At 43.2% G+C, this 26,397-nt stretch overlaps 1 protein-coding gene across 5 annotated transcripts in view; it reads right to left on the bottom strand.

Moving 5' to 3' along the window:
* Window positions 1-26,272, bottom strand: part of ARFIP1 (ARF interacting protein 1) — a 42,143-nt gene extending 15,871 nt beyond the window's left edge. For 3 of the 5 annotated variants that reach the window (XM_078863301.1, XM_078863302.1, XM_078863304.1), the window contains exons 1-5: window positions 26,169-26,272; window positions 21,316-21,386; window positions 19,770-19,873; window positions 6,981-7,082; window positions 5,640-5,748 (exon numbers count right to left, since the gene is read on the bottom strand). In XM_078863301.1, the coding sequence (XP_078719427.1) occupies window positions 5,640-5,748; window positions 6,981-7,082; window positions 19,770-19,868 (310 nt within the window). In that variant the 5' untranslated portion in view covers window positions 19,869-19,873; window positions 21,316-21,386; window positions 26,169-26,272. The remainder of the gene's footprint in view (window positions 1-5,639; window positions 5,749-6,980; window positions 7,083-19,769; window positions 19,874-21,315; window positions 21,387-26,168) is intronic. The other 2 variants (XM_078863303.1, XM_078863305.1) reach the window with 1 other exon arrangement.
* Between the last annotated feature and the right edge of the window lie 125 nt (window positions 26,273-26,397).

Genomic DNA, 26,397 nt, shown 5'->3' with positions numbered 1-26,397 from the left:
TTAAACACCAGAAAAATTAAGCAAATGTTTGTAGATTACTTAAATATGACTCACATTAAATCCCCTGCCCAAAAAGAACAGGTTTGTCACACATACTCCACACATTTCCTGTTCACATCGATGGTACCGACGCCCAAGCGCCGTAAATGATCTCGCAGAAAGCGGGGGGGGGGAAAAATTACGTTGAAACCTCCCCTAAGTTCATGTTTGCGTTGACGTTCTGCCTCAAGAGGCACTCGTACACACGAACAATGACGCCGGATGGTGTGGCGCAGATTTAATCACAGCGGATAAAACGAACAAGGTAACCCTTAAAACCATTAAACCCATAAAACACAATGGGAATGTCTTGCTTCCAGCAACACAATCTGTGCTCCAGACTGCAGGCGTTAGTTTAAGGTATTTGCCGTATTTTCCCTTCTTGCAAATGAGATTTGTACATATTCTGTTGATAATGTGTTTTTGTTACACCGTTGCGTTTTTATGTCACAAAATCTGCAACAGTACAATCGTCTTCGACAAAACCAATTCTCAAAGTGGCTGCTCGCTATTGGCCAACTGGGGACAAAAATTTACATTTCATGATTACTCGCGTTAATCTTCTTCTCGCATAAAGGCAGGCAGATGTAAATCATTCGTTTAGGTTTAAGTTTGCGAGCCATGCGATAGCTTCGGGGGTAGCGCGACTCACTGTCCAATCCGCTGAAGAGCGGGCAGAGGATGCAGTTGTTCGCTATGTGGTCCATATCTTTTGGTTAGAGTGGCCGCAGTCACACTGTGGGTCAACTTTAATGTCCCATTTGTGGAAGAGCAGCATCAGCGACCAGTTATTGTGTTCCGAAGCGGTTGCTGGGAGCCACCGCAGTTTTCTTGGCAGATGTAAGCCAATTAAAACTCGCACTCACCAACATTAATTGGTGCATTCACAATGACGCACAGCCGGCGAAGAACGTGCTTGCGAATCTGCCAAAGAAAAATCTGCCATTGTCTATCCACTGCTGGATAAAGGGCTCCCCACGTCGTCACAATTCTTCACGGTCTTGCAAATAACGCAATCCATCTCGCTCTTGCATGAGCCAATCTCATCGCTCCATCATCGCAGCGGTCGTTTTCTCAGACAAGTTCACTCCTTTGGATGCCTTCATCAGTATCTTTCACTGGCCATCAATTCTGATAGCCGAGACTTGTCCTGCTGAAGCCCGCTTACTTTTATCACAAGCAATACGATACCTCTATTGGAATTTGTTTGCTGATCCACACGTCCTGTCTCCTCCGTGCAATTCTCAGCAAGCACCTATTTACGCTTTTTTGTGCATTTTTTAGCTTTTGTTCCATTTTCTTTGTCAGCGTCCATGTTTTTAATCCATATATAAAGTAGGTGATACGGACTGATTAAAAGCGTTCTTCTTTAAGCTCCTAAGAACAAGAACATTGGTAATATGAACAATATTTCTGAATTAAGCCAAACTTGGATGAACAAGTGAATTTCATGCGCACTGCTATTAAAATTGAACTCATAAAATAGGTATCTTTTTGTAATGCATACAAGTCCTCCGGTATGCGATAAGGATCTGCGGTGTTGTGCTTCTTTGGGCAATGACAACACGGCAGTGTGCGCCTTCAAAACTGTTTTGATGCGCGGCGGCAGCAGCTCGGCAAACACACACTGCGCGGGGAAACCCGTCGCACGGCAACAGCGGCAGGTTTGGCATACAAATAGAGCAGCGCCTGACGTGCGAGTGAGGCGTGGGAAGGCCTCCAATCGCCCCCCCACCCCACCCCGCAATGACCTCAAAGCCAATGGCGCTGCGGAGCCTGGCGCCCGGTTCCTGGGATCGATTGAGCACGTGGCTCAAATGTACCGCCTGCTCGCCGCCCAGAGGCACAACCGGTAACTTCCCCGCGCACCGAACGAAGACAACTTCACGTCAAGCACGCGGTCACGCATCCCGGGGCTGAATATATAAACGATGGTCAAGTAGGCGTGGACGAGGTTTTTTGGTTTTTTTTCTTTTGCTGCCGCGTCACATTTGACAGTCCCGCACAGATGTCCCTTTTAACGAACCAATTGTTAAATTGACAGATAGTTGAACAAACGCATAAAATGGGCTAAACATGGGCGTATAAGGGATGGAAAAGAGGCCTTCCAACGAAGTTCTGATATGAGAAATTGGTTATGATGTTAGACCCAGTAATATAAAATATAACCTCACATTTTATGGCTGTATTATTGATGACTGCGTGGTAATATTGTTATTTGTGCTAATATATCATTGCCAATGCAGTATCACAAATACATTCTATAATATAAAGGTTTGCCCAAGACTTCCCAAATGTGCTTGCAATCCCAAACGGAGATGTTGGTATACTATTTAACATAATTCGCTCATGTTAAATATATTTACTTTTAAACAAATAGTGTTGAATATGTCCAATACGCGAGCTGCCAGAGTGGTGCAATAATGGGGCATAGCTCAGCTCCGGCTCATTTCCTAATTATTCACTGTCAACCACAAGTAATCAAGAACACTCCAACCACTGTGCAGTGGTTGCATCAAAGGATGAATCAGGTGTTGGCAGCTGTAACGACATGCTGTAAGCGTAGAATTTTCACCGCTTTGGCAATTTGTGGAAACCCAGAGAAGATGTGCATTGACAAAATGAATCAGAATTCATTTACAGCCACGGCAATTTAATTTTTTTTGGGCGTTGGGTTTTTGTTTTATCAAAGGAGGCAATAACGCAGATTGACTTCCATATCAAGTCAGAACCCTTTCTTTTTATAAACTCCCAAATCACACGTTCTGGTGAGCCTCCCCTGGCAGCCCGCCGACATGCCCGCACTGGTCGAGACTTCCACGGCGCGATTCGCCGTGGACTTAAATACTCTTGCCATTATAACCGCGGAACCGAACCGCGGCCGTGACCAGATTTAACACGACGCGGCGGTGACGCCATCCCCGGCGGAGGAGCGCCGGGGGCCTCTTTGAGAGCATAAGCGGCCCATTGTGCAGCGTGGCCTCGAGGCGGGCCGTGACGAGTGCTCGCAGTTTGTATTCTCACATTTTGGGGACCGCCTCATTAAAGCCAACATTATTACTGCCTGCGACTGGTGTGGCATCATAAACGGTAGCCTCCTTTTCCCAGTTCTCTCCCGGCAACCCCCCCACACCAACCCCACCCACCTCCCCCTCCTCCTCCTGTCACCCTGCTCCATTTGGGATCGCGTTAAGCACGCAATCCTGCTGCGTGTGCAGAGCTATGATTATAGGATGCCTGAAAAAATACATAGGGTTTGTCAAACACAGCTAAATTTACACTTCTAAAACTCAACCGTTTCAATTGCGAGTTATTTTCTTTCTTTTTTATGCCAGCGTAAATGTTGCTGTCCGCGCGCGTGTTAACGTTTTCAAAACCAAGCTGTGGAAACAAGCCTTGGGATACAGCTTGCTCTGGGAGACTGACGTGAGCCCATACGGTGGCGGCGGAGTGCAACCTTAGCGCAGAAAGCGCGCCTCCCCGCAAACACAACTGCCCGTTTATGCTGCTTATTGACAGCCAGAAACATGACAAGGAGCGCTTTTGTGAGTTTTGTTTGGCGAATGGCGCTGCTGTGCTGACCCATACCGACCTTCCCGCAAGACGGGCCCTACTGTTGGGCACGGAGGCGCCTTTTGTTTCAAGGACTATTTACAGAGGCCCTCACCAACTCTTCACCCAGATTCTGGCTGCACCACCACACATATGGGTATTCCGCCGCCCTCATTTTGTCCCCTTTCTTGAAAACAAAATAAACACCGAAATAAACACTTGAATAAGTTATTGTTCAACTTGATTTCCAGGGGCCCACGTTTATGTTTTAATTACGATCCTGGAAAGTTAAGTGTGACCTCTAAGTGCTCGCGCTTTTGACGCCAACTTAAACGGAAGCTCCCCAAGAAGAGCAATAAACCTTTCAAAGGGAAACAAAACGTCCTGTGTTCCAGTGGGTGGCCTGCCCTCACATCCCACTGCCTTCTGCAACTTCAATTTACCAGCGACAGAGAATAGGATTCCTAATCCGGTCTGCCTCCCTGCAAGCTCCCCCACAGTTCTCCCTTCATCCGAAGAGGATTAGCAACTCTGCTGAAAAGCCCACGCGGAAGACGGGTATGGAAGATAAGATTGGTCGTACTACAATAAGACGCTTATAGTCTGTCGGGTGACTTAACAGTAACAATAGGCACCCGTGATGGGGGGTGGGATATTTAATGTACTCTTAACGTTAAACCGACACTAATATACGAGTATGCGTGACAGCGCACCAATGCGAGGAGAGAAATGTTTTGTATTTTTACTTTGGCTTCTAGCTCTTTGCCGAATTACACACCCAACACGAATTACCTGTATGCGCTGTGCAAACGCACATTAGCACGCGGCCACTGTTGGAAGCACGTGCGCGAGTGGGTTAAAGTAAGAAAACATCACAGGGCCAGTGCGGCGTAAATACGAAGCATTAGGATGCAGTGACAACACGCCTTCGGTTTAGCACCTGCGCTGCGGCGCTGACTCAGTGACTCTGCAATAAAGAGGTTCACAGCTGCCGTGAGATTTCAAAATCGGCAACCTCCTCCTTCAGCCAACAGCACCATTCATGTGCGAGAACAACTGGGAGGCCTGCCTGTCAGGAGGAATGCTTTCTTGCCACATGGGAATGCAAACAGACACCACAATGCTGTGGAATTTATTTCCTAGAAACTGTACGTGCAATGAGCGCGAAACTTTTAGGTTTGTTTTTTAAGATGCTCAGAGGGAATGTTTTAAACGTAATTAAACTTACTTGCTCTTTTCATAAATGTAGAAAGTCGCGTGCTTCACTGGGAAAAAAATATTCCTCGCTGTAAAGTAATTTAAGTATTTTTAATCAGTAATAGATTTAAATAAAGGGGGGAGGGGCCCCACTTGGCAGAGTTCGACGATGGGTGAAATCACGCAGTGAAGGACACACAAAGGTAAATTATAAGTTCTGCAGACACACAGAGGCTTGAGTGACATTGCAAAAGGGCCTGGCACACGCAAGGCTGTGGCAACTTTGGTGTAACCTGCCATAAATAAAACGTTCATAAATGTTAACATTGCAAGTCCATCCGGTTACTTTGTGTGCCTTTTAAATATTATCATTATATTTCTCACATACGTCTACAAATGTTAAGGGAATTTGTGCAAAAGGGCACACAATTGCCTAATAGCCACCTCCGAGACACTTCAAGTACCCCCTGATCCACAGTCGTGAGCAGAAATTTCTTGTCCGCTCTGCCACATGAGAGTAATGTTTGTCACGTGAAAATAAGACCAATAATTTAATTCTTGTATTTGGAATTTTGGTCAAGTACAGAACCAAATTTTTTATATGGTTTTTTCAACGTGGTCATTGGTGACTGGGCCGAGACCAACAACTCACTACAATTGGGAACTCCGTTTACTGCTAACCCGAGATCACAGCAGTGCTAGCTCAGCACTCTGACCTCAGAGCCACCTGGACCACCCCATGCTTAAGCAAATTCAATCTCGACTGCGATTTAACAAACAAAGCAATCGAATTGTTGCATTGTCCATGTGACAGGGGAGAACGGACAGTGAAAAAGCAGAGCTCAATTAACCTTTCACGCCGCCCGCCTGCAGCACCCCCTCCAGGCTGCCCCCGTAGCCTCCCGACACGACGCTCGTCTCGTTCAGATTCGGCCCGGACGCCATCATCTGCCGCAGGTCCTGCAAAGCACGGGCAAGCGAGCGAGTTCACAAATGAGACCACGCGTGTCGTCACGTGGGACTGCACTGCAGCATCAACCGCTGCCGCTATTGAGCATTACACACACACACTTGTTAACACGAACGTGGCGCTGCGTATGCATTCATTTTAATAAAAATAGACCAGAGTTGTGGGGGGGAGGTGTTACTGCCGTTAACATATGAGAATGGTGCGCGATAACATGTTTACTGCAGAAAACCCCAAGTTACGGCAAAAAGACCCTGCTATACTTGTGTCAACACAAGCATGAGTAAAGTGCTGACAATATCTTGAAATTGTGCAAAAAGAATGTGACGAAAACACCTTATTTCCTTACCAAAGACAGGCAAAGCAAGGTTATCAAAAGAAGCGCACACACACACACGGGGAACTTTATAAATGCACCAACAGGTCGAGCATTCCATGTAGAATAATGGCCGTAAAAACCACAACATATAATCATGAATGGCAAGCTCCCTTGACCGTGCAATACAAAAACGTGGCAAGGGTTATTTGTAGGGGTTTCATAAAAAGAGTTGTCTGTCATTGAACATGAACGTAATAACGTCAAGAATTTCGCAAGCACCACTTTAGAAAGAGTGAAATTTCAGTTTGGTTGGGTACGTTTAGGTCGCGAGGAAATAATATTGTTAAGAATTGCCAGCCTAGGTTGGTTAGTCATTGGTAGCAGTCACGCTCACATTTTCCCCCGTTGACTTATTTACTCTCTAAATTTGTGCTTCTCCATTGCGATGTTCCACTAAAGTCTGCTTTTGACAATAAAGTCACATCCAAGCACACTCCAACGACCAAAACGAGCACACAAAAGCATCAAGGCAATACTTCGCACACTGTTGACTTATAGTTATGAGCCACTAATAGGTCTAAAGGTGAAAACTCAATATTTTACATCCAGCATTCTCCAGGTTACTAAATTCAAAATGTAATTTTTTTGTATCATTGCTGGCATCTGACCAAAGAACAAACACACTCGATTGACATGCAGCAGCAAGTCGCCGTGAGTTAAAGTAACTCAATACGCTACCTCCCCATGGGTAAACTGTGGGCGTGTAATCGCGTGTCGTTACACCGACAGACCTGCCGGCAGCGCCAGTGTGCCCCTTGACAAGCCAACCAAACAGGATCCCGTCTTTTACTGAAAACGCCTAACAAGCAAGAGCAATGGAAATACACATTTATGCACTTCACTTACGTATTGACAATCATACTCCAGGACACTAACAGTCTTATCGGTGCCGAGCCATGACTTTTGTGTCTCGCCATCGTCGCCTCGTTCTGTGACGTGCGCTGCACCCTGGGTCGTGCGTGCGTGCAAAATGAAAATCAACGCCAGAATGAATACAATCACAACCAATAGCCCAGAAAACAGAATTAAACTCAAAGCCAAATGGCAGCGGTAAGGGAACACTTCATTTTAAAGAATAAACTGGGTCGTTAATCTTAAATAAAGTAACTTGGTCATGCTTAAAGACAGCCTAAAAAAAACTTTCAATTGCTTCGCACTGGAGTGAGAAGTCAGAAGATTGTGACTTGAATGCGGTGTAAGTCACTCGAGCGGAGCGGCGCATTTAGTTAACCTCTTTTGTGCCAATTAGGGCATTTGTCCACACAACACGGGCTTAGAGAGCGCGCCTTACAACAGCCCCGAGTTAGCGCTCAAGGTAACAGTCGCTCGCCAATATGGATAAACGTACACGGGCGTGTTTGTCTAAGCCGCGTCGTCTGGACGCTGTGCACACGTGTCATCATCGACAGCGCTCAACCGCATCACTGCACAGAGGCCATTAGATCAGTGGACGCGTTTTATGGATGTACCGTTGATCTATTTATAGCGCAATATGAAGGAATTCGTATTACCCCTCTTGGGGTTTATATGTGTTATGCTGCAGTCACATATTTAGAGTATAATTCTACATTATTGTTATTTTATAATACATCAATGGCAAGTGATATCCGAGCAAGAACTGCCACCAACCTGCACTGACAGTGTGGTGAAGTAAGGTAATATTACCCCCATGACTAGCATTGCCTTGGGAGGCCTTATTCCGCAGTGAATTGACGAAGGGGCTGTACATTATTAATACATCGGATCATTGTGACCGAGCAATTGAAATTCTGAAGAAGTTCTTCAAGGTCTGAAAAGATTAAATTGCCCACATAGTCAGATATATGCTTATAACTAGAAACAACACATTTTCAGAGTCTGAGCTGCAAAAAATGAAGGACTGGAGGTCGATTGGTTTTACTCAAGGAGTAGGGTCAGCCTAAAGTTTGAAATTGCTTCAATTTGGCGCAAACATTTAAAACATACAATCTCTATCATCCCCCAACTAAGTAAACTCCCTTCTCAGTATGGTAATGGTAAGAGAAAGCTGCCACAAAGTGGGCAAAACCCACCATCATTCATAGTGACACAAGTTAGTGCACTTGCGCAAGGCAGGTCGCTACGAGGGATGACGGCCAATCGTCAAGAAGAGTGGCAGTGATAGTCAAGGAATGCCACGTGTCCGAGAGAACATCCACCGAGCAGACGGAGCAAGGAACAAAGGTAGTGTGTAGATGGCTCGGTGGATCGTTACATGGCAAGATCTTGAGAGATGGCAACAGCTTGGGGTGCCATTCATCCAGAATTAGAGAGATCATGGATGATGAATGCGCATTGCTGGAAAGTATTCAATGTTGCTAATACTAATAATAATCAGGATTTTATGCAAACCAAATTTTTCATGTAAAGATGTTTACACTTTCTGTTTTCTGGCTTTGTTATAGGATACATTAAATTGTGTACAGCTGTAAACAAAGGCCGTTTGGACAGTAGGCGTCGTACACATTACAAATGTGTGCAAATTGACCGTACCCAGGGGAGGTATGCTTACCAATCATCACACATCCAAGCGTCGTCGCACAGAGACAGAGCGCGCTACCGGTTTATAAAACAAAGCCGAGCGGGCGCTCGTGTGCGAGCTTGCGCATAGATTATGCGCAAACTAAACAAGCTCAAAATGTATATGTACATTAATCGCTGCTGCAAACACACTGAAGAAGCGGCCCATTGTGCAGCGGACTGACAAATGACACGTGTGGCGCGATGATGTTTGGGATCCTCACACGGCACCCGTCTTCAGCTATAAAGGACACATCACCATTTATTTCACTTGTTTAGAGTACGCCCCAAAGCAAATCGCACCGAAACAAGGGTGCGCACTGCTCCATCACCATGACCGGCAGTCAGACCCAAACGCACTCAGTCAAGCACAAACCCTCAGCCTCTTGGCTGCGCACAAACACGGAACTGCTCGCAAGAAAAACATAGATGTAATCCACAAAACAGCTATTGACGTTATGTACCTAGGCTGTGTGTCACAGCTGTCCCATGTGACTTTGGGAATTCGTATGAGGGGAAAAAAATACTTAATTTATGCAAAGAATTTCAGAATTTTGTTGGAAGCTATGCACAGCACACTCTAAATTCGACAATTCACACGTTTTGTGAGGTTATGAAACAGCCGTTTGACTTCATAGGTTTATTTATTTTGTATATGTCTACCAGTTAAAACTGGTCACGCGCTAAAATTACTAAAATGTCCCATGTTTCTCAGGGCCCCAAACTGTAAAGTGCAATCGACAACGATAGGTCACTGTATTTCTAAACTCTCTCTTCTCTGAAGAGGCAGTCTCAAATGTCAGCCGATTCTAAACGTCTCTGCCATAAGGCAATCCTGTTAATGTTGATATTTAACTTTCATTTTTATTATGGTCAAACATGCTAAAATAGCACTCTGCTGACATCATCCAATGTTTTAAAGCATAAATGAAGTGGTCACTAAAGCCCTATAATGGAATCCCTGACCTTGAATTAAAAAAAATCTCCATTTTTATTCTCTTTGGTTCTTTCGGTAAAGTCACGTAGCTAGAAATATTAAATAAAACAAACAATAATATATCACGACGCTTCGATCGCAACACAAGCGATCGTCCTTGGGCGGAAAAACACTTATTCTGTCGTATGGCTGATGTAGAGCAACTACAATTTCACATTCAGTTGGTCAAACCAGACAACCGCATCAGGAGCAGCGGAGTGTATCGCTGCGATGTCTCTTTTGTGTTTGTGGAGCGGGCATTGCGTCGTTATGTCTTATGGTCTGTACTGGATGACCACAGTATTTTTTATTAACAGAGCCTCAAACTGGACATAGCTTCGCTGTGTATCTACAATAGAAAATGCGGTGTTTTTTCCGGTTGTGTAGTGCTTTATAAAGCGCTGGCATAGCTATTCAGTGCTAAGGAAGTTGAACTACCCCACAGCCCATTGACCAATATTCTCAGGGTGCCAGGCTTACAAAAAGGGTGGAAATTAAATAGGGAACCACTCAGCTCATTTACCTATGCCCATGCCAACCGCACTATGCCACTCGCTTTCAATCACCATAGGCAGAGGGAACTTAACAGCATTTATGCGAGTGCATTCTTGACATGCCAACACTGAAGCTGAGAAGGTGCGGTGAACACTCGTTCACCTGGCAGGCAGCAGATGTAATGCCGGTGAGACATGCCAAATCTGCCAACATCACAGCAATAGCAACAAAATGATAACATGATCAATTGGTCTCCAGGCAGCGTCATGTAAAAAAACAATGCAAGCCACATATGTACCTTTCAGCAACTTCAAGTGACACATTGTCAACTGCAGTACAGTATCTGCTATTTTCTTTTGTTTGTAACCACCAAAACATTTTTTTTTGCCTCAGGCTATTAAACACAAGGGACAAACAGTGCAGGATAGACCGTGAATTATTAAGTGGGGGAATAGTTTATTTTCGGTGTGAATTTCCATTTATCGCAGGCCTAATATATATCTACATTACAATGGTCTCTAATTTGAATGTTTATTTAACAAATATACATAACATCCACTCGCAAGAACCCACTCCCTCATGGACTTCCTCACATTCATGTGGTACAGCATGAATAACACTCTTTTCAGTCAATTGTAACGAATTTTTTTTACATCTTACATACAATTAAAAACAAAAAAATGTGTTAATCTACAATTGCTTTTACTTATAAAGCATAGCCGACTACAAATACACAAATATTTTCATGACAAAGGATTTATTTAAAATTGACGTGAACATCATTTGCTTGGTGTGGACCGATGAAATACAAATAACTAACGAGCCCAGGGCTTTGAGTTTCATTTGAAATGTGCATTATGCAGTACCACCGACCCTGTCAAAGTATAAAACATGCCCCACTGTGCCCACCGAGGAGATGGATGGATTGCTTCGAGATCCTGAGAAATGGCGACGGCTAGGGGAACTCTTCATCCAGCAGCAGAGAGATCAACGTTCATCATGTCAATTTGCAGGCCAGTGCTGCGTACACCTTCTGTCATGCAGGGACAAGCTGTCACTCGGGCCGCAGGATGACATTTGGAAACTCTTCAGATGAGATGTGATGCAAGGCCCTCTGAGTTGGTGAGACATAAAATTTCCCAGTATATGCAAATCATTCATATAAATCCATACAGCTGATGATGACAAGTATGTATTTTTCACTTCTATAGAGGAATACATATTGACAGCGGTATGTAACCCATCCTATTGGGACCCTATTTAAGTTATCAAAAACTGTGGACCCACGAGGGTAGAGAAATGCCCCTCATTTTCCTACGGTGACGAGCCACCCCAAAAGATCTCACAAACCGGTCAGGCGGAACTCAGGTTCATGCCTCCCCCACCTCCAACCGGCAAATTGGCACCCGCCCACCTCTTCCTCCGTGACTGTGGCACCGGCACAAAGTACTGGCCACAGCTAACCCATAGTAACTCTCAGAGAGTTTGTGGCTAGGGACACACGGTGAGGTTTCCAGGGCAAAACTATGCAGCAGTTAGGTTGTTCCAGGAGATCGCCAGGACACCGGCCTTGCGTAATCGCGCGCCCCTGTCATTCGACTAGAATGAGCTTGAGTAGGAAAGGTCAAACAGAGATCGAAAAATGCAATGCGGCGCTGCATTTTAAACGTGCGGCAAATAGACCAAGCCAACATGGCTATTGTACTGCGTATTGACAAATGACAAAAAGGGCTGTGATGTATCGAATGCTCTCACGGCACCTCCCTTTAAACTTTTGGAATTAAATTAAAATAAATTGCGCTTGTTGAGTGAATCCTGAAGATGAAACAAGAAAATCAGATTATACAATGTGCTTAGCGCATCACCAGCCAGCCGTGGACCCATTTGTTCACTCAATCGCACACCAACTTTAACACTGAACAAGTGACAAACCAATACTGCACATACGCGCAAGCACACATTCAAATTTAATATCTTAAAGACATACACCATCGCAGTGATTGCTCTTTTGTGGTTTCAATAAAACTATGTTCAACCTTCAATAAAGCAATGCTGTAATTAATTTCTTACTGTTCTCTAAAGCACGGTGCGTATCGATGCTAAACCAAACCACAGCAAAACCAGAGACTCCACCCTGAAATTTCCCAAATTTAACAGGATAATGGGGCAAGAACAATGAAATGACATATATAAAGGCATGGCTTGTTTTTAAAAACTGCGAGGAAGCCAAGCCCAGTTTACAGTGTTTTCTTATAAAAAAAAATATCGAAGTGTTAAAAAGATCAACCATCAACACACCCATGGGTGGGGCAGTGCAATCATTGACAGTTTTGGACAACAAGTGCAGATTAAGGGTGTCATCATCTCATGCGTTTGTCCAACAGGCCTAACAAGACGTCCTATGCTGTACACGGACGCAATAAACATCAACTCCCAACTTTCAAAATAAGTGGCATGGCAACAGTGCCAGTAAAGCTACGAACAATAGCTAAACGTATTTCCATCCCAATCATATTTACTTTTGGTTTCACAATTGACGCGACAAACCGGACTGTGTTCTTCACGGTCCATGCATGTGCACCCTCCTGTAGATTTATGGAGTTAGACGTCATAAAATGAGCCGCATACATTTAATGCGCAATTGGCTTGAGACGATTACTCACTGCGCCACCAATCCTTCCGTCCACAAACCACATCCACCTCAACTTTTATTGCGCTCATTCCAACGGCTCTCAGGTTTCACTCATGCCACGGAGGTCAAATGCGAGCCTGGTAGGGGACACGGCATAGGGAGCCCGGTGAGAATAGTTCACTACGAGTTATCAGTAAGTAATGGGGGGGATAAGACAGACCACATGGCCGTTACAGTAACAAGCACAGCAGGATATTCATCAGGAATTCCAACAGCAAAGCTAGCACTTTCACAGTTCATAGATTACCGTCGGACGTGAATGACCAAAACCCCCGACTTTAATTGCCCTCTCCACTGGGATGAATTTGTTCAATGGCTCACAAAAACACTGGTCCTCGAAAGGAAAGTCACAAGACTCAGAGCCATTATCCCTACCACCAATTACAAATTAAATGCATGCAATGGCCAGGGGCACAGCATTCAGAACCAAAAAGCCTTTAACTACAGTAGAGTAGCATAATTGTAAGTACTATATCGTGTAACTTATTCAATGTTTACTAAGATGTGATTTAAAGAAAGTTTGTGTCCTCGTACAAAAAAGATACTCATTGTCACATATCAGATGCCGTTGTTTACATCTTTATAATGCCTTGTGAAAGCATCTCAACAAAGATAAACGATCCCAATGAATTAACTAATATGCATTTTAGACTTGTAGTCAACCTTAAAGTAGGTTTTTTTGGGTAACATCGCGTAATTATAAAATATAAATGTGTCGTTAAACCCGTCACCAACCGACAGTCAATTAGTAAGGTTTGTCATGTAAACAGAACATGCCAATTCGTTACTAGTACAGCACACCGGTGTGTTGGAGAGCAAATCCACAACATTTACAATCCGAGTATGACGTTTCGACAGTAATTACAACTAGCTTCATCAGGCGACATCCGTATGGCAAATCTGGCTGTCGCCTGATGTAGCTAGTTGTAATTACTGGCAAAACGTCCTACTCAGATTTGCTTTCCAACACACCGGTGTGCTGTGCTAGTAACGAATTGGCATGTTCTGTTTACGTGGCAAACCTTACTAGTTGACTGTGTCGGGTGGTGATGGGTTTAACGACACATTTATATTTACGCGATCTAACCCAAAAAAAAAAACTATATCATGGATGATATTAGTCGCGCAAGCCTACGTGTTAAACTTGTAGTCAACCTAATGACAATAATTGGGTAAACTTGGGAGCTCACCAAAGCTTTATGACAGGACATCCAAAAAGGGGCTGTAGGGCCAACAGGGATAGAATGCAAGGGGATGAGAAAGGCAAGGAACTGGCGGAATTACCGGCATATGCCCTAAGCTCTAAATTGTAGTTTAAATGAACAGGAAAAAAAGAAACTATTCAAATCCACCTCGGGTTTTTTCTTTTTAAACTGCAGCATATACACAAGCATCCACATACTGACACACAAACACACGCAAGTACTCCCACGCACGGAGACTGAGAAAAAAAAACCCAACCATAAACACCCACGCACGCGTACACATGCAAACACGTGCAAGTGGAAGCACGTGTGTGCACGTACGGGCGCGCGCACCCCCCTTTGTCAGCAGCAAGCAGAGTGACAATACAAATGTACGTTTGAACCTTAATGCCGGCAAATAAAATAGGAAACCTGCACACTGGCAGTGCAGCCATACGGAGGTGAACAATCGTGCAATTTTTATTTGGCCACAAGACCTTGCTTGTAAGAAAATGGAATCATGAGCCATTGCCTCCGAAAAGCGTCAGGCGCCTGAAAACAAACAAACCCGGCACTCTTCCTGTCTGCTCCAACCTAGGAGTATTGTAAAGGGATGTCAAAGTGCTGATGGTTTAGAGCGCATCAAGTTGGCAGTGTGACATTTTTCACTTGTTTGCCAAAGTGCTCGTTTAATTTAAGTGCTAAATACTGTCCTATTTGGGCACGCAACACATCTTAAAGGAGTGAGTTTGGGTATGTAAGTAGTCAACTCTGCACTTAGAAGTAAATATTTGTTTTGTAGAATAGACAACTATCAGAGAAAAAGCTCAATACATTCGAGTCACAAACCAAACTGTAGAGCATTATCATGTATTTATTTATGTTGAACTTTTAGCACCATACATAGCCAACCGTGTTAATCGGAGGTGCCACATCGTTAAGTCTCGACCACCAGCACGGCGAGGTATGGTCACCTATCTTTCCCCCCGAAAGGGAGAACGGCATTACACATATCGGTTAACGTGGAAGGGAAATAGTTGTTCGTTTAACATTTTAAAAATGGAAATTCGATTTTACAGTGCGATATATCCTTTAAATTCTCCCTGCTATTTTCATCCATGAAACGTACCTCTATTTAGTATCACATGAACATCTAAAACTTAACAAACACCTAGTTTACTTTTGCAAGGTTATAAAACAACCATACATGACTCATGGTGCCTGTCAACGTGAAATTGGTACAGAATAAGATAAACTGCACATTGCAAAACGAGTACTTCCAATTTCTTTTTTTTAATGGTTAGTTGAATGCGCATCATGTTACGCAAATGTACGGAGGCTAAGCCATTAGTGAGTCATTGCAATTGTTGTATTGTGCAGCTACTGTGCATTAGTGTACGACTCTGAACAATGTGCCGTCCCCTCAAACCGCAGCCAATGAGCCTTTCCCGAATTGTGATTTACGTCCAAACAAGTCAATATCTTCAGCAAAATCTGGGATGGTTCAATATGAATGTGTTTGCTTCTCCAACACAATTTCTTTTGGCGGGGAAAACGGCAAAGGGGGGAAACATGCCCAAAAGTACGGTCCACCACAGATATGGAGCGGTGAAATCAGCTCCTGTGAGGCTGCATGGTGGATTCTTACATTGTCGATTCGCAAAAGATGTTTCCATCTTTTTTGTTGCGCATTTATTTGGAAAAATTGTTCTGGCTCAATGAAGATCTCAGCCTAGGGGTGTCAAGGCATGCAAATACATTGTCGTAAATATAATAGAGTGTCTTTAAAAAAAAAAAGGGTAGTGTGACCAACTTCGTAAAAGATTACAAGGCTTTTACATTTCAATCAGCATGGCTCAAATTAAGAGTATTATTGCGAAGTCCCATGACAGAGCTGATCACGTCGAATACTCCATAAAATGTAAAGAAAGTCATAATATAATAGCTTCCTTAAAGGTTTGAAATAAAGTATTTTGTAAAAATGCAACTACAAAGTACTTTCGGAACTATTTTATTACTTCTGTAACTCCAGCTGATAACATATACAGACTAAACTATGGCTATTTGTCAGCTAAGACTTGGCCATCCATCACGGCCATGCAATGTAAAAATCCACCTAAGCTCTTGCCACATGAGCTCATCTGATCACTCAATCTGCGTGGTGAATTCTGATGTTGATCAGTTGTTCCTCTAATAATATCTTGATTTGTTTGGTGAACATGGAGCAGGTACACTTGGGTTGCTTGCCGTAACAAAATACATCTTTAAGAAGGGGCGTCAGGGCAAGGCGAGATGCTTTCACTCAAGTTATTCAAAGGAGTTTGTATATATTGTCTGAAGATTGGATTGGATGACCACAGCCATAAATATCAATGAAGACAATTTTAGCAATGGCAGATGAGCAGCTGAAAATAATTATAACATTGAAAATTAACTGAGGCTGAAAAACATCATTAAGGCTGCAAAGTTTGCCTCAAAACAAATGCATAACAAAACTGTAAATTTTAAATGAAACTTTACTTATTTAGTTCGTTACAGACATGCTAGCCATGTGACAGCGACACCATGCCGACTGCCTGGCCATGGTGGCGAGATGTTAACAACCTCGCCTGGTATACAGGAGGTTCGTGGGTTCGATCCCGACCCTGGCGCCTGCTGTATATTTTGAGTTTGCGGTGTCTGTCTCCCCGTAGCTGCGTGGATTTTTCTCCAGGTCCTCTGGTTTTTCCCTCCACATTTACAAACATGTGTTTAAGAGTATTTGGCTACTATAATTTTTCACATAAGCCACTTCATTCAGCTATCATTTGTGGCCAGGTCACTTCTAAAAAAGAGCTATATAGCTCAGTGGACCTTAACTGGCAAAATAAAATCTATAGCTTTAAAAAGTTTTTAATTTAGCAACGATGAAAATAAGCTGGAAATCTTATGAGGATGGCTCGACATGTCCCGTACCCAGGGCGCAACACATCAGAGCTGTCCGGTAGGTCCGTCTCTGACGCAGCTTGTAATGGGAACAACAAAAGCACATAATGGCCATTCACCAAAACCTACGTCAAAAGTGTCAACAGTGGCAATGTTACGGGAACGTAAAAAAGGATTCTTCGGGCACAAACGTAAACGTCCATACAAATGCTAATAGAGCAACATTGAGACAAACTAGGACAACGGGGACAATGAGCTCCATTACGTCAACATTCCCACTCTAAAAAAAAACTCAGCCAAGGCAACCTTTAACTGTAAACTTTAACTGGCCAATCCATTTGATTTAATGGTCTCTATAATACGTTGTGATGACTATTCCAACCCTTAAAATGGAACGTAAAATTGTGGCCCCCTTTATACATGATAACTAAGGGAGAGTTTATTGGTGACAAAATAGTTTCGTATTGTTCACACTTTTTATATAAACACAAAAATAACTCAGAAACAGAACACATGGCTCATGAGCACACTGACATTTAAAACACAACATACAAGCTAACTATGCACAAGTTAGAGATATCCTAATTACAGTCTGTATCGGCTGTTATTATCCCACCCATTAATTATTGCTTAATGCCAGGAGGGCAGTTGGCTGCCCTGCAGGGGTCATTTTCTCTTGGGCCAAAGTCCGCTCTGTACCTGGTGGAGTGCCAGTGGATCCATTTGTCAAAACCGCAGTCTGTACCATCAATACGTCTTAATTCATCATGGTTGTTACATTCCATTTTGTACCAAACCCGACTACAAATGTATACTTTATAAAACGTCCCTCTCACCTGACATTCAAATAAAGTTCATTGGATGCAGTCGTGAATATTGCCATAAAAAATCCTTTAAACAGTGTCTCTAACTCAATAATAACAAATATTTTGAAGAGTCACCAAATACATTACCCATGAAATAATGAATTTTGGTAAACTGTAAAAGGAACGATTATTTATGTATAATGATTACGCTTGTTTACCCAGCAAAGCCTCACTAGTCAACAAGACTCTCAATCAGGAGGGTCCTGCCAAGATGTTCACAGCAGGGGGCAATATCCCTATGTGCAATTCCAATTGAGGAATTTGCAGGTCATTTTTTTAGGGTGGATTAAATTAGCGATGGGAGGAAACTAGAAAACCAAAAGGAAACTCATACAGTAAGAGGGGAAGGACAAACAAAATCCACACAGAAAGGCGCCAGAGTCGGAAATCAAACCCAGGCCGTTCTTGCTGTGAGGCACGAGAGTTACAACTGCGCCACCCTGCCACCCGAAATGTCAACTGGAGTCTGTACGTCTGAACACAGTGAGTTGAGGCATAAAACAAGAACTCACCATCAGCACGCACCTCCACTGCGTAGTTTAGCCATTAAAAACAACTTCACATTCATATACATTTTTGGCAATTATAATGTACTCTTGGCAAAGAACAGTTAATGTGTGTGTAATGTCAGGTTTGTGGAGCTTTTTTTTTCCCCCGAAAGAAAAAAAATATCGCAAATTGTTCATTTTTGCGCAACACGCCATATGCACGTCATCGGTGAGCTTTGTAGTGCACGCTGCTGACACTGAACAATAAATCAGAGGCTGCGGAGGATGAACACAAAATCTCCTGCAATTCAATTGAATGAAAAGGAAATCTTTACCGTTTAGGCTTGTTCTGGGATACAATCACAAAGAGGATGCCTTTAAACATTAAATAAATACGAAGAATTTCCCCACAGAATGGGATAGGTGAGAAAACTACCTTGCACCGGGATAGGTACCGCGTGGATGTGCGATATCAATTTATCCGTGCACGGATATTTTTTTGTTGAACTTACCCTAAAGCAATTCTTCAACGTTAGAAAATAAACTATTGACAATTAGCAACAGTGTTACAACGTTTCTCTCTGTAAAGTTCAACAGCCTTGGAGCCCTGACCTTTTCAAAATGGGGTTACCATGCCCAAAGTGGAATGGATATCGATTGGGGTCGGACCTCGCAAGGCAGCAAAATGACAGTTCACAGCACATTTTTTAAGCCATGTAAAAACCAGACAGATTTTTTTCCCTCCATGCTCATTAAATATTGCTGTCAGACCCATGGTAAAACCAGTAATGGATAAAACAAACGGTACATTACAATACTTTTCAGCACACCAACATAATATTGCCTGTGATACTACGTATGAAAATGGTCCTGACAAATGTTAAAACATTAGGATTGATTTATTTTCCTTTTGCTAATATACACAACATGCAACAGTCATTGGTAAGTGTCAAGTTTATTTTCGAAACAAGGTCAAAGTTGGTTGCTGCTCATACGAGTCTTGGGCAGCACTCATCTCCACTGGCAGCCCTGAGCCAATGAGAAAAATTCCAGTCCAATGGAAAGGAGTCAGTGGACAACCTATAGCATATTCTACTCAGACTAAAAAGGAGGACGTTTACAAACAGCTGTGTGTGAAAATGAGGCTGCAGGTTTGCCATGGCAAATCAAAAGAGATGCTAAGGAATGAATAAATAAGTTAAAGAACAGGGCACATTGATGCTACAGTCAAAACTAAATAAAGAAAGTGGAAATGGGCAGGCCACGCAACAACAACTGACAAGAGATGGACAAAATGAACCGCGTTGAATACCGAGACGGTAAAAGAGGCAAAGGAAGACAGCGGAATAGATGGTTAAATGAAATGAAAGAGTGCGGAGGCCACTACTGGACAAGAACTTAAAAAATGGAAGAAAATGCAGTGGGAAGTTACAAGCCAATATCGTCATTGACGTTGTGTGTGAATGTGGACCTGCTCGAAGCGATCATCCTCGGGTGGTTGCCTGGGTTCTCCGTTGCTGGAGATGGGGATCTCCGTGGTGGCGGCTTGGCTTATCATCCCCTCCGACATGGTGGCTGCATGTGGCCAGCAGTTTGTTTGGAGAACACACGGCAACGAGGCACAGTGGCAATTTCAGCAACAACCAACACGCTCACAATCATTGGCATCCAAACAGAGGCTACACGTATCTTGAAAACGGTCGTAAAGGTTGAGTGTAAACTATCTTACATGAACAATTTAAAACGTGAGCTTGAAACAATGGATGGCAATACTATAGTAAAAAATAAATGTATGCATACCAATGTTTGTACAAAGTTCATATCTAGAAGGTGTTATGAGCGACATGCTGTTGTCTTATATACTGCACGTATAGACAATTATACTGAATGAGAAAAGGCAGCAGGGTTGACCACTGGTGCATGAAGCTCAGACACCTAGCACCACCCTTTCAAGGAATTTCCTATTTGTTGGCACAATCCAAGCACATATCACTTTACTTTAGCAACAGTGCAGATGACACGTTAATAACACTGCAAGATCAACGCACCAGAAAGCCATTTCTATTGCATGATGTATGTAAAATAAGACAATGACATCATCATAGCTATCGTTCAGGGTATTAAGCGAGCAGGGAAGCGTTAAAGCCATGACAAATTAGAAGATAAATGTGAACAAAATAATACGGAACACGTCAATACAACGAATAGCGCTGTGACCTATTTGTGGCAGGCTCAACAAAAACATTAACATGCAGGAGCCCACCCATGAGATTCTGCAAAGTTGTGAGACAACTGTAATGGTGTATCATTTATATTATAAAGTATACCAACTTTCACAGCTATGTCAGTAGCGCTGAGACTAAAGGATAAAAGCTGTCAGAAACCGGGCTGTCGGGATGGAAAACGATCTCTGTTTTGCTTTTACGGCCTGACCCTTTCAGGCTAAAATCACATTCAAAATGAGTTGTCTCTTCTATGTGCACAAAGCCGAGTCACTCGTGCAGGCATCACGGGCACCCAACAAGTGTGGCTTTCTGCCTTAAAAGTTTTCAAACCAAATTCTGAACATTAAAGACAATATATGTAGCTCTGCAAAAGCAAACAGAAAAAAAACTAACTACGACCACAGATAGACCTGAGTGAAAGACGGCACAGCTGGAGAGAAAGAGTAAGGAACCAAGTAATAGTTGGCTGAAACAAACACTTCTACTAGTTCCCCCCCCCCAATAAAGGCTTTTTTGTCAGACTGTCTGGCCAAGTCAATATGCAGAGTCAAAATAAATTCAGTGCAAGCCAACACATGTGGGGTCTTCTGTTTAAAAAATTCCTTTCTCAGCCAGGTTTTATTCACAGAAGTGTGTACACATTTTAAAACGGTATGTAAATGTAGCAGGCTCTCATACAGGGTTATCACAGCAATTTCAACAGTGTTACATGTTTACCTTACATTTGTGAATAAAAAGGTTACACTGGTAAATGTGCTCTTCACAATTGTGTCCTTCACAATATACACGTACCTCTCTGTTCTCAGTGTCTTCACCAGGTGCCCAGTCTTATTCAGCAACAAATAATGTTTTTGATGGGGCTTCTGTAAAAAAAAATATAAGATTAAATTGTCATTATTTTTAATGATAGCTTTACCTATTGAAGGCATCTGACACCAAATAAATGATCACTTTTGCTGAATAATTCTCTACAGGCATTTCTAAACATATACATGGGTTATTATGACAACACTAAAAAAAGTGTGCGCTCCTGTTTGTAAAATTAATAATGTACAGTACAGCCTTTTGTCAATCCACTATCAGATACCGCCATCTAGTGGAGAGAAAAATAACCTAGATATACATCATGGGACCTCCAAAATATCAGAATAGGTTTTCCTCTTTTTTCTGGCAACAAAACAGGTGTTAAGATGTTAAAACACCAAACTGAAACATTTTACAAGGAATCATGTCTGCATTAACCACACCGTCTAAAAAGGCGTCCTCTGGTCGAACACCTCTGGTCTAAACACCGTTTGAGACTAGGCTCAAAAGAAAGCTGTCTCTGGTGTGGACCAATCAGTTTCAAAGACAGTGCATATATTATCAGAGTATGTTGTTTTTTTGTTTGCATTATGACCACAAGTATTGTGGTTAATGCAGAGATGATTCCTTGTAAAAGGTTTCAGTTTGGCGTTTTAACATCTTAACACCTGCTTTGTGTCCAGAAAAAAGGGGAAAATCTATTCTCATAACCTACATCTGTGATAACTACCGTACGTTAAAAACGTTTCTTTTTATATATTGCATAACTCTAGAAAGGCGTTCAGGATATGTAGTTTCTTTGCACACTGTTCATAAACAAAAATAGCCTATGTATCGATTAAAAGCTGTCTTCTTTAGAAACATTAGTAGGCTGTTTTAATTAAGTTCAAAATAACAATAGCACTCCAGCATGGCTTTGCATGCCTCTCTATCCTCAATTTCATCCTAATGCGCCTTTAATAACTACCCTACGTATCCATACTAGGATGTGTTTTCAGTTGTGAAGCTCCAGATGCTTTCAATTGTTTGATTAACTCGTTGCACGTGAATTTTGCTCATTAAACTTGAGGCACACTACACAGCGTTTTTTAAGTTATTCGATTACTTTGAGATATGATTACAGAATTTCAACAAAAGTTGAGAAGTGCATAAAGCAGCATGGAGAGGTGAATTCTTGTAATTGTAGTGAAGCATATGAAAGAAACACATGAATCATAAAACACCCACAAGTTGGAAAAAAATGCATGTTACAAAAACAAGTGATTGACAAGACACGTTGCTGGGAGGAATTATGGCTACTGGTCATGACTCAGCCGAAGTGGAATACACGCCCAAGAGGATGATTACTCCGGAGATGGAGCAATGATATCAGCTCAAGACTCAAGTGTACCCAAGCCCTATGGATTTTTTTCCATCGCGTGACCATGAGAAATGGTGAGGGTTGAAGAGGCCTCAATCCTGCACCGGAAATGTCATGCCTGATGATAATAAAAAAATACCAAACACTGAAGCCATTCAAACGGTGGTTGATGTGTGTCAAAGGAGAATTGTAAATATGTTGTGAAAGCCACATATTAAGGATGCATGACATAATGTAGCAATAGGAAGCTGTCCAACGAAAATCATAAAATTATAAGCCCGTATATCCATTTTAAAATATTTACGCAACAAAAGTGGTTTTCTCCTACAGAACATCATGAATAAAGTTTGTCAAGGACAATTTGAATTATTGTCGAGCACCATTTCGCTGTTATTGGAAACATCCGCTAAAGGAAGTTACTGTCTGCATCCATCCAGGCTCCAGATTTTCCAACACTACCCTCATGGGTAGATAATTATAAAAATAATGAATTCCAAGGAAGTCAAGCACGTTAATTATGGAAATAACAATGACCAATTCTAACCATAAAAGTCACGGTGTTGACCAAACAGAAAGTGTATACATATTATAGCTGATAATTATCTTTTTTTTTTATAACTGTTCATAATCAAATCCAGTAAAATCTTAAGTGATGACTGGCATGCAAGCACGTTAAAACCACAAGGTTAATTCCAATTTGATTGGTGATATGGCAACTCATTACGCACAAAATATCTATTTTTGAAATCTACAATCTTTCATCAGTTTCCTGATCACTCGCCTACTCTGGTCAGTGTGGGTTGAAAAGTGGCAAACTGATAACCGATTTTTTTTAAATTGAGCTTTGCATGCCATTATTAAGAATACTAAAATAACAATATAACCGACCAGAATACAAAAAGCACTTAGGTGCAGTGTTAAACACACACTACTGTATACAACACGCTATTTAATCATTGCATGTTATAAACAGTATTTAATCCATGACTGCACGGCTATCTATTGGCCACCTTGCAACCAAAACCTCTATTAAGTTTTCCCTGGCAGTCTCCCATTCAAGTACTAACCTGGCTCAACCCTGCTTAGCTCCAAGATTGGACGCAAAATTGGACTCGCTTACACAACGCCACATCTGGGATGGCCACATCTGTTGAAAATATGTGGCTTTTGATTGCCCTACTTTTGGTCACTTAGATAATATCCAGAAATACTGCAGGCTTGAGGTTTTCAGTGGACAGTGTGTTAAGAATACCAAACATATCTAAATTTATAGCAAAACCTACATCGAAAAATCTCTGGCTCAAAAAAATTACTAGGCATTCTATGCATCCAAATCCAACTTTCAAGGTTATCGACTGAAAACAGGGGGTGTTGGAAGCGCACATATAATCAATATGACACGTGTGAATAATACAGTCGATTTGGAACAGTTTTTCTCCCTTTAACCAGAGCACCACATTCTGCTGTTGGAGATGCCGGTCTACAATGTTCGCACGTTAGATTATACCGCCATCTACTGACGCGTTCGATACGCTCTTGATGGCCGAGAAGTGCAGGCAACTGTAATGCAACTGGACTGTTAAATTATGATTTAAGATACACGATTCAAATATGATTTAACAGTAGAAAAAAATTCCACATATCGCACGGTAGTGGATTGTAAAAGTATTTGAATCGTGTATCTTAAAGGACGAAAGATAAAACAGAGTTAAAGGAACTCAACTTAAAAAATTCAAGTTAAAAAGTCTCGTATCTACGCGACAGAGGCTGGATAAAAAATACCCACATGTCAAACGTGTGCCACGTAAATGAAACTCGTAAATGACACTTCGTAAACATACTTACATTGACAACATTGTGATTGTTTTGGCTCTGTTGTTTGGCGGACAAGCGCCGCAATTAAGTGCCTTTATTAAAACACTTGAATGTGTATGGCTTTGGTACGCAGCCCAGCGTATAACATAATATGTTGTCCACATGTACTCAAACATAAAGACGTGTTGTGCTAGGACTACACACAGTAACACTTGGATAAGTATTACGTCACCAGCGGGATGATAATTACAAACATAACAATACAGCATGAGCTTATCAAAGAACCGCCAATATAACGTGGGTGCCATATGTTACTACTCAACGCATGCATTTCACTTGTTGATGATGAAACCACACGCTGTAATTTAACTCGTAAATTTCAATTTAAAGCTTTCGTGACTGCAGGGATTCATCTTCTTGGTTCTTTCGGTAAAGTCACGTAGAAGGGAAATAATAACAAAATAAAAATAAAACAATAAAATAATTCTCACGACGTTTCGGCCACAACGCAAGCAGCCGTCCTCAGGTGAAGAACAGTTCTGTCGGGAAGACGCTGACCTGTTCTTCACCTGAGGACGGCTGCTTACGTTGTGGCCGAAACGTCGTGAGAATTATTTTATTATGTTTTATTTTTATTATTTACCTTCTACGTGACTTTACCGAAAGAACCAAGAAGATCAACTCGTCAAGTTCACTCAGCACACACTATTATACATAGTGGGCGCCTTTGTTTATACGGAGGCGTATAGCTAAATAAACCGGGGGACGAAGTCCACGCTCCTGCGGCGGCAAACATTATAACACGTCCAACCCCTGGCAGCGAATGAAGCAAACACCTGGGTCAGTGACGCGTCCAGGAGCCGGTCACACATTACCTGACCCGCCTACAGCTTCAACGAACCTCGCAAACGCAGCCCCCAAAAACGTCGCCTCCCCCCACCACCACCACCAAGTAGCCTCAAGCGGCGTGGCTTCGCGGCAGCTATACAATGTTACTTTACGGGGTGAAGCGTCGTTTACCTGAGCAGCCTAAATGTCGCTCAATTGGGCAACCCCCCCCCTCGGCCCCGCCAGTGAGGTAGTTAACTTACCTGGACTGCGCCAACCAACATCCCCATACCCGGACAAGTCTCCAACGCCCACGAAACTCTGGGCAACCCCGAGCAATTACTCCCCAGCTTCTCTGGGCATCCCTCCCTAAAGCATCGCGGACACTCTCGTGGCTAAGCCCTGGAGCAAACGCCACTTACCCGGCCAATCCAACACCTCTCTCTCGGAGACCACAAATGCCTATAATGTAGTAACCACCGCACGCTTGCCCAAGCAGCGCACACCTAGACCAGATGTCTCAGCGCCACGTTCAACATCGCGGCCCATCCGGGCAAACCCAGCACCGCGCGGCCTAACCGCCTAACAAGCCACGGCCTCTCCTGAACAGCCCGCCTGGAGCGGCGCCTCTGTCCCCGGCGTCGCCTCCCAGGCGGAAAGCGCCGCTTCGGCCAGGGCCTGCTAGGCCGCAGCGCGTACACGGGGGGGCCGCGGCGTACACGCGTCTTACGCGCTTCGTCGGCCCGCGCAGCTCCAGCTCGGAGCGCACTTTTCCCCGCGTCCTAGAGCGCCGGGCTACCGCAGCACAGGGGCTAAGTGAGTTGGGGGGGTAACTGACCGAGACAGGAGGCGGCAGCGGCGGGCGACGCGAGGCGGCGGGGAGAAGCGGACGGCCGCGCTGACATGTCACAACATCCGGGTCTCCACTCAAGCCACGCGCACGCCCCGCCCAATCCACGCTTAGCCCCGCCCACATCGAGTCCTATAACCCCGTCCACTGCGTCTAAGCCCCGCCCATGCCACGCTTGCTATAACGCCCGTGCTATTGTGGCCCAGGTGAATTTGTG

The sequence above is a fragment of the Lampetra fluviatilis genome, chromosome 15 (assembly GCF_964198595.1).
Source record: "Lampetra fluviatilis chromosome 15, kcLamFluv1.1, whole genome shotgun sequence".
NCBI lineage: Eukaryota > Metazoa > Chordata > Hyperoartia > Petromyzontiformes > Petromyzontidae > Lampetra > Lampetra fluviatilis.
The sequence above is the reverse complement of the archived record's forward strand: the minus strand, read 5'-3'. Positions and strand labels throughout refer to the sequence as shown.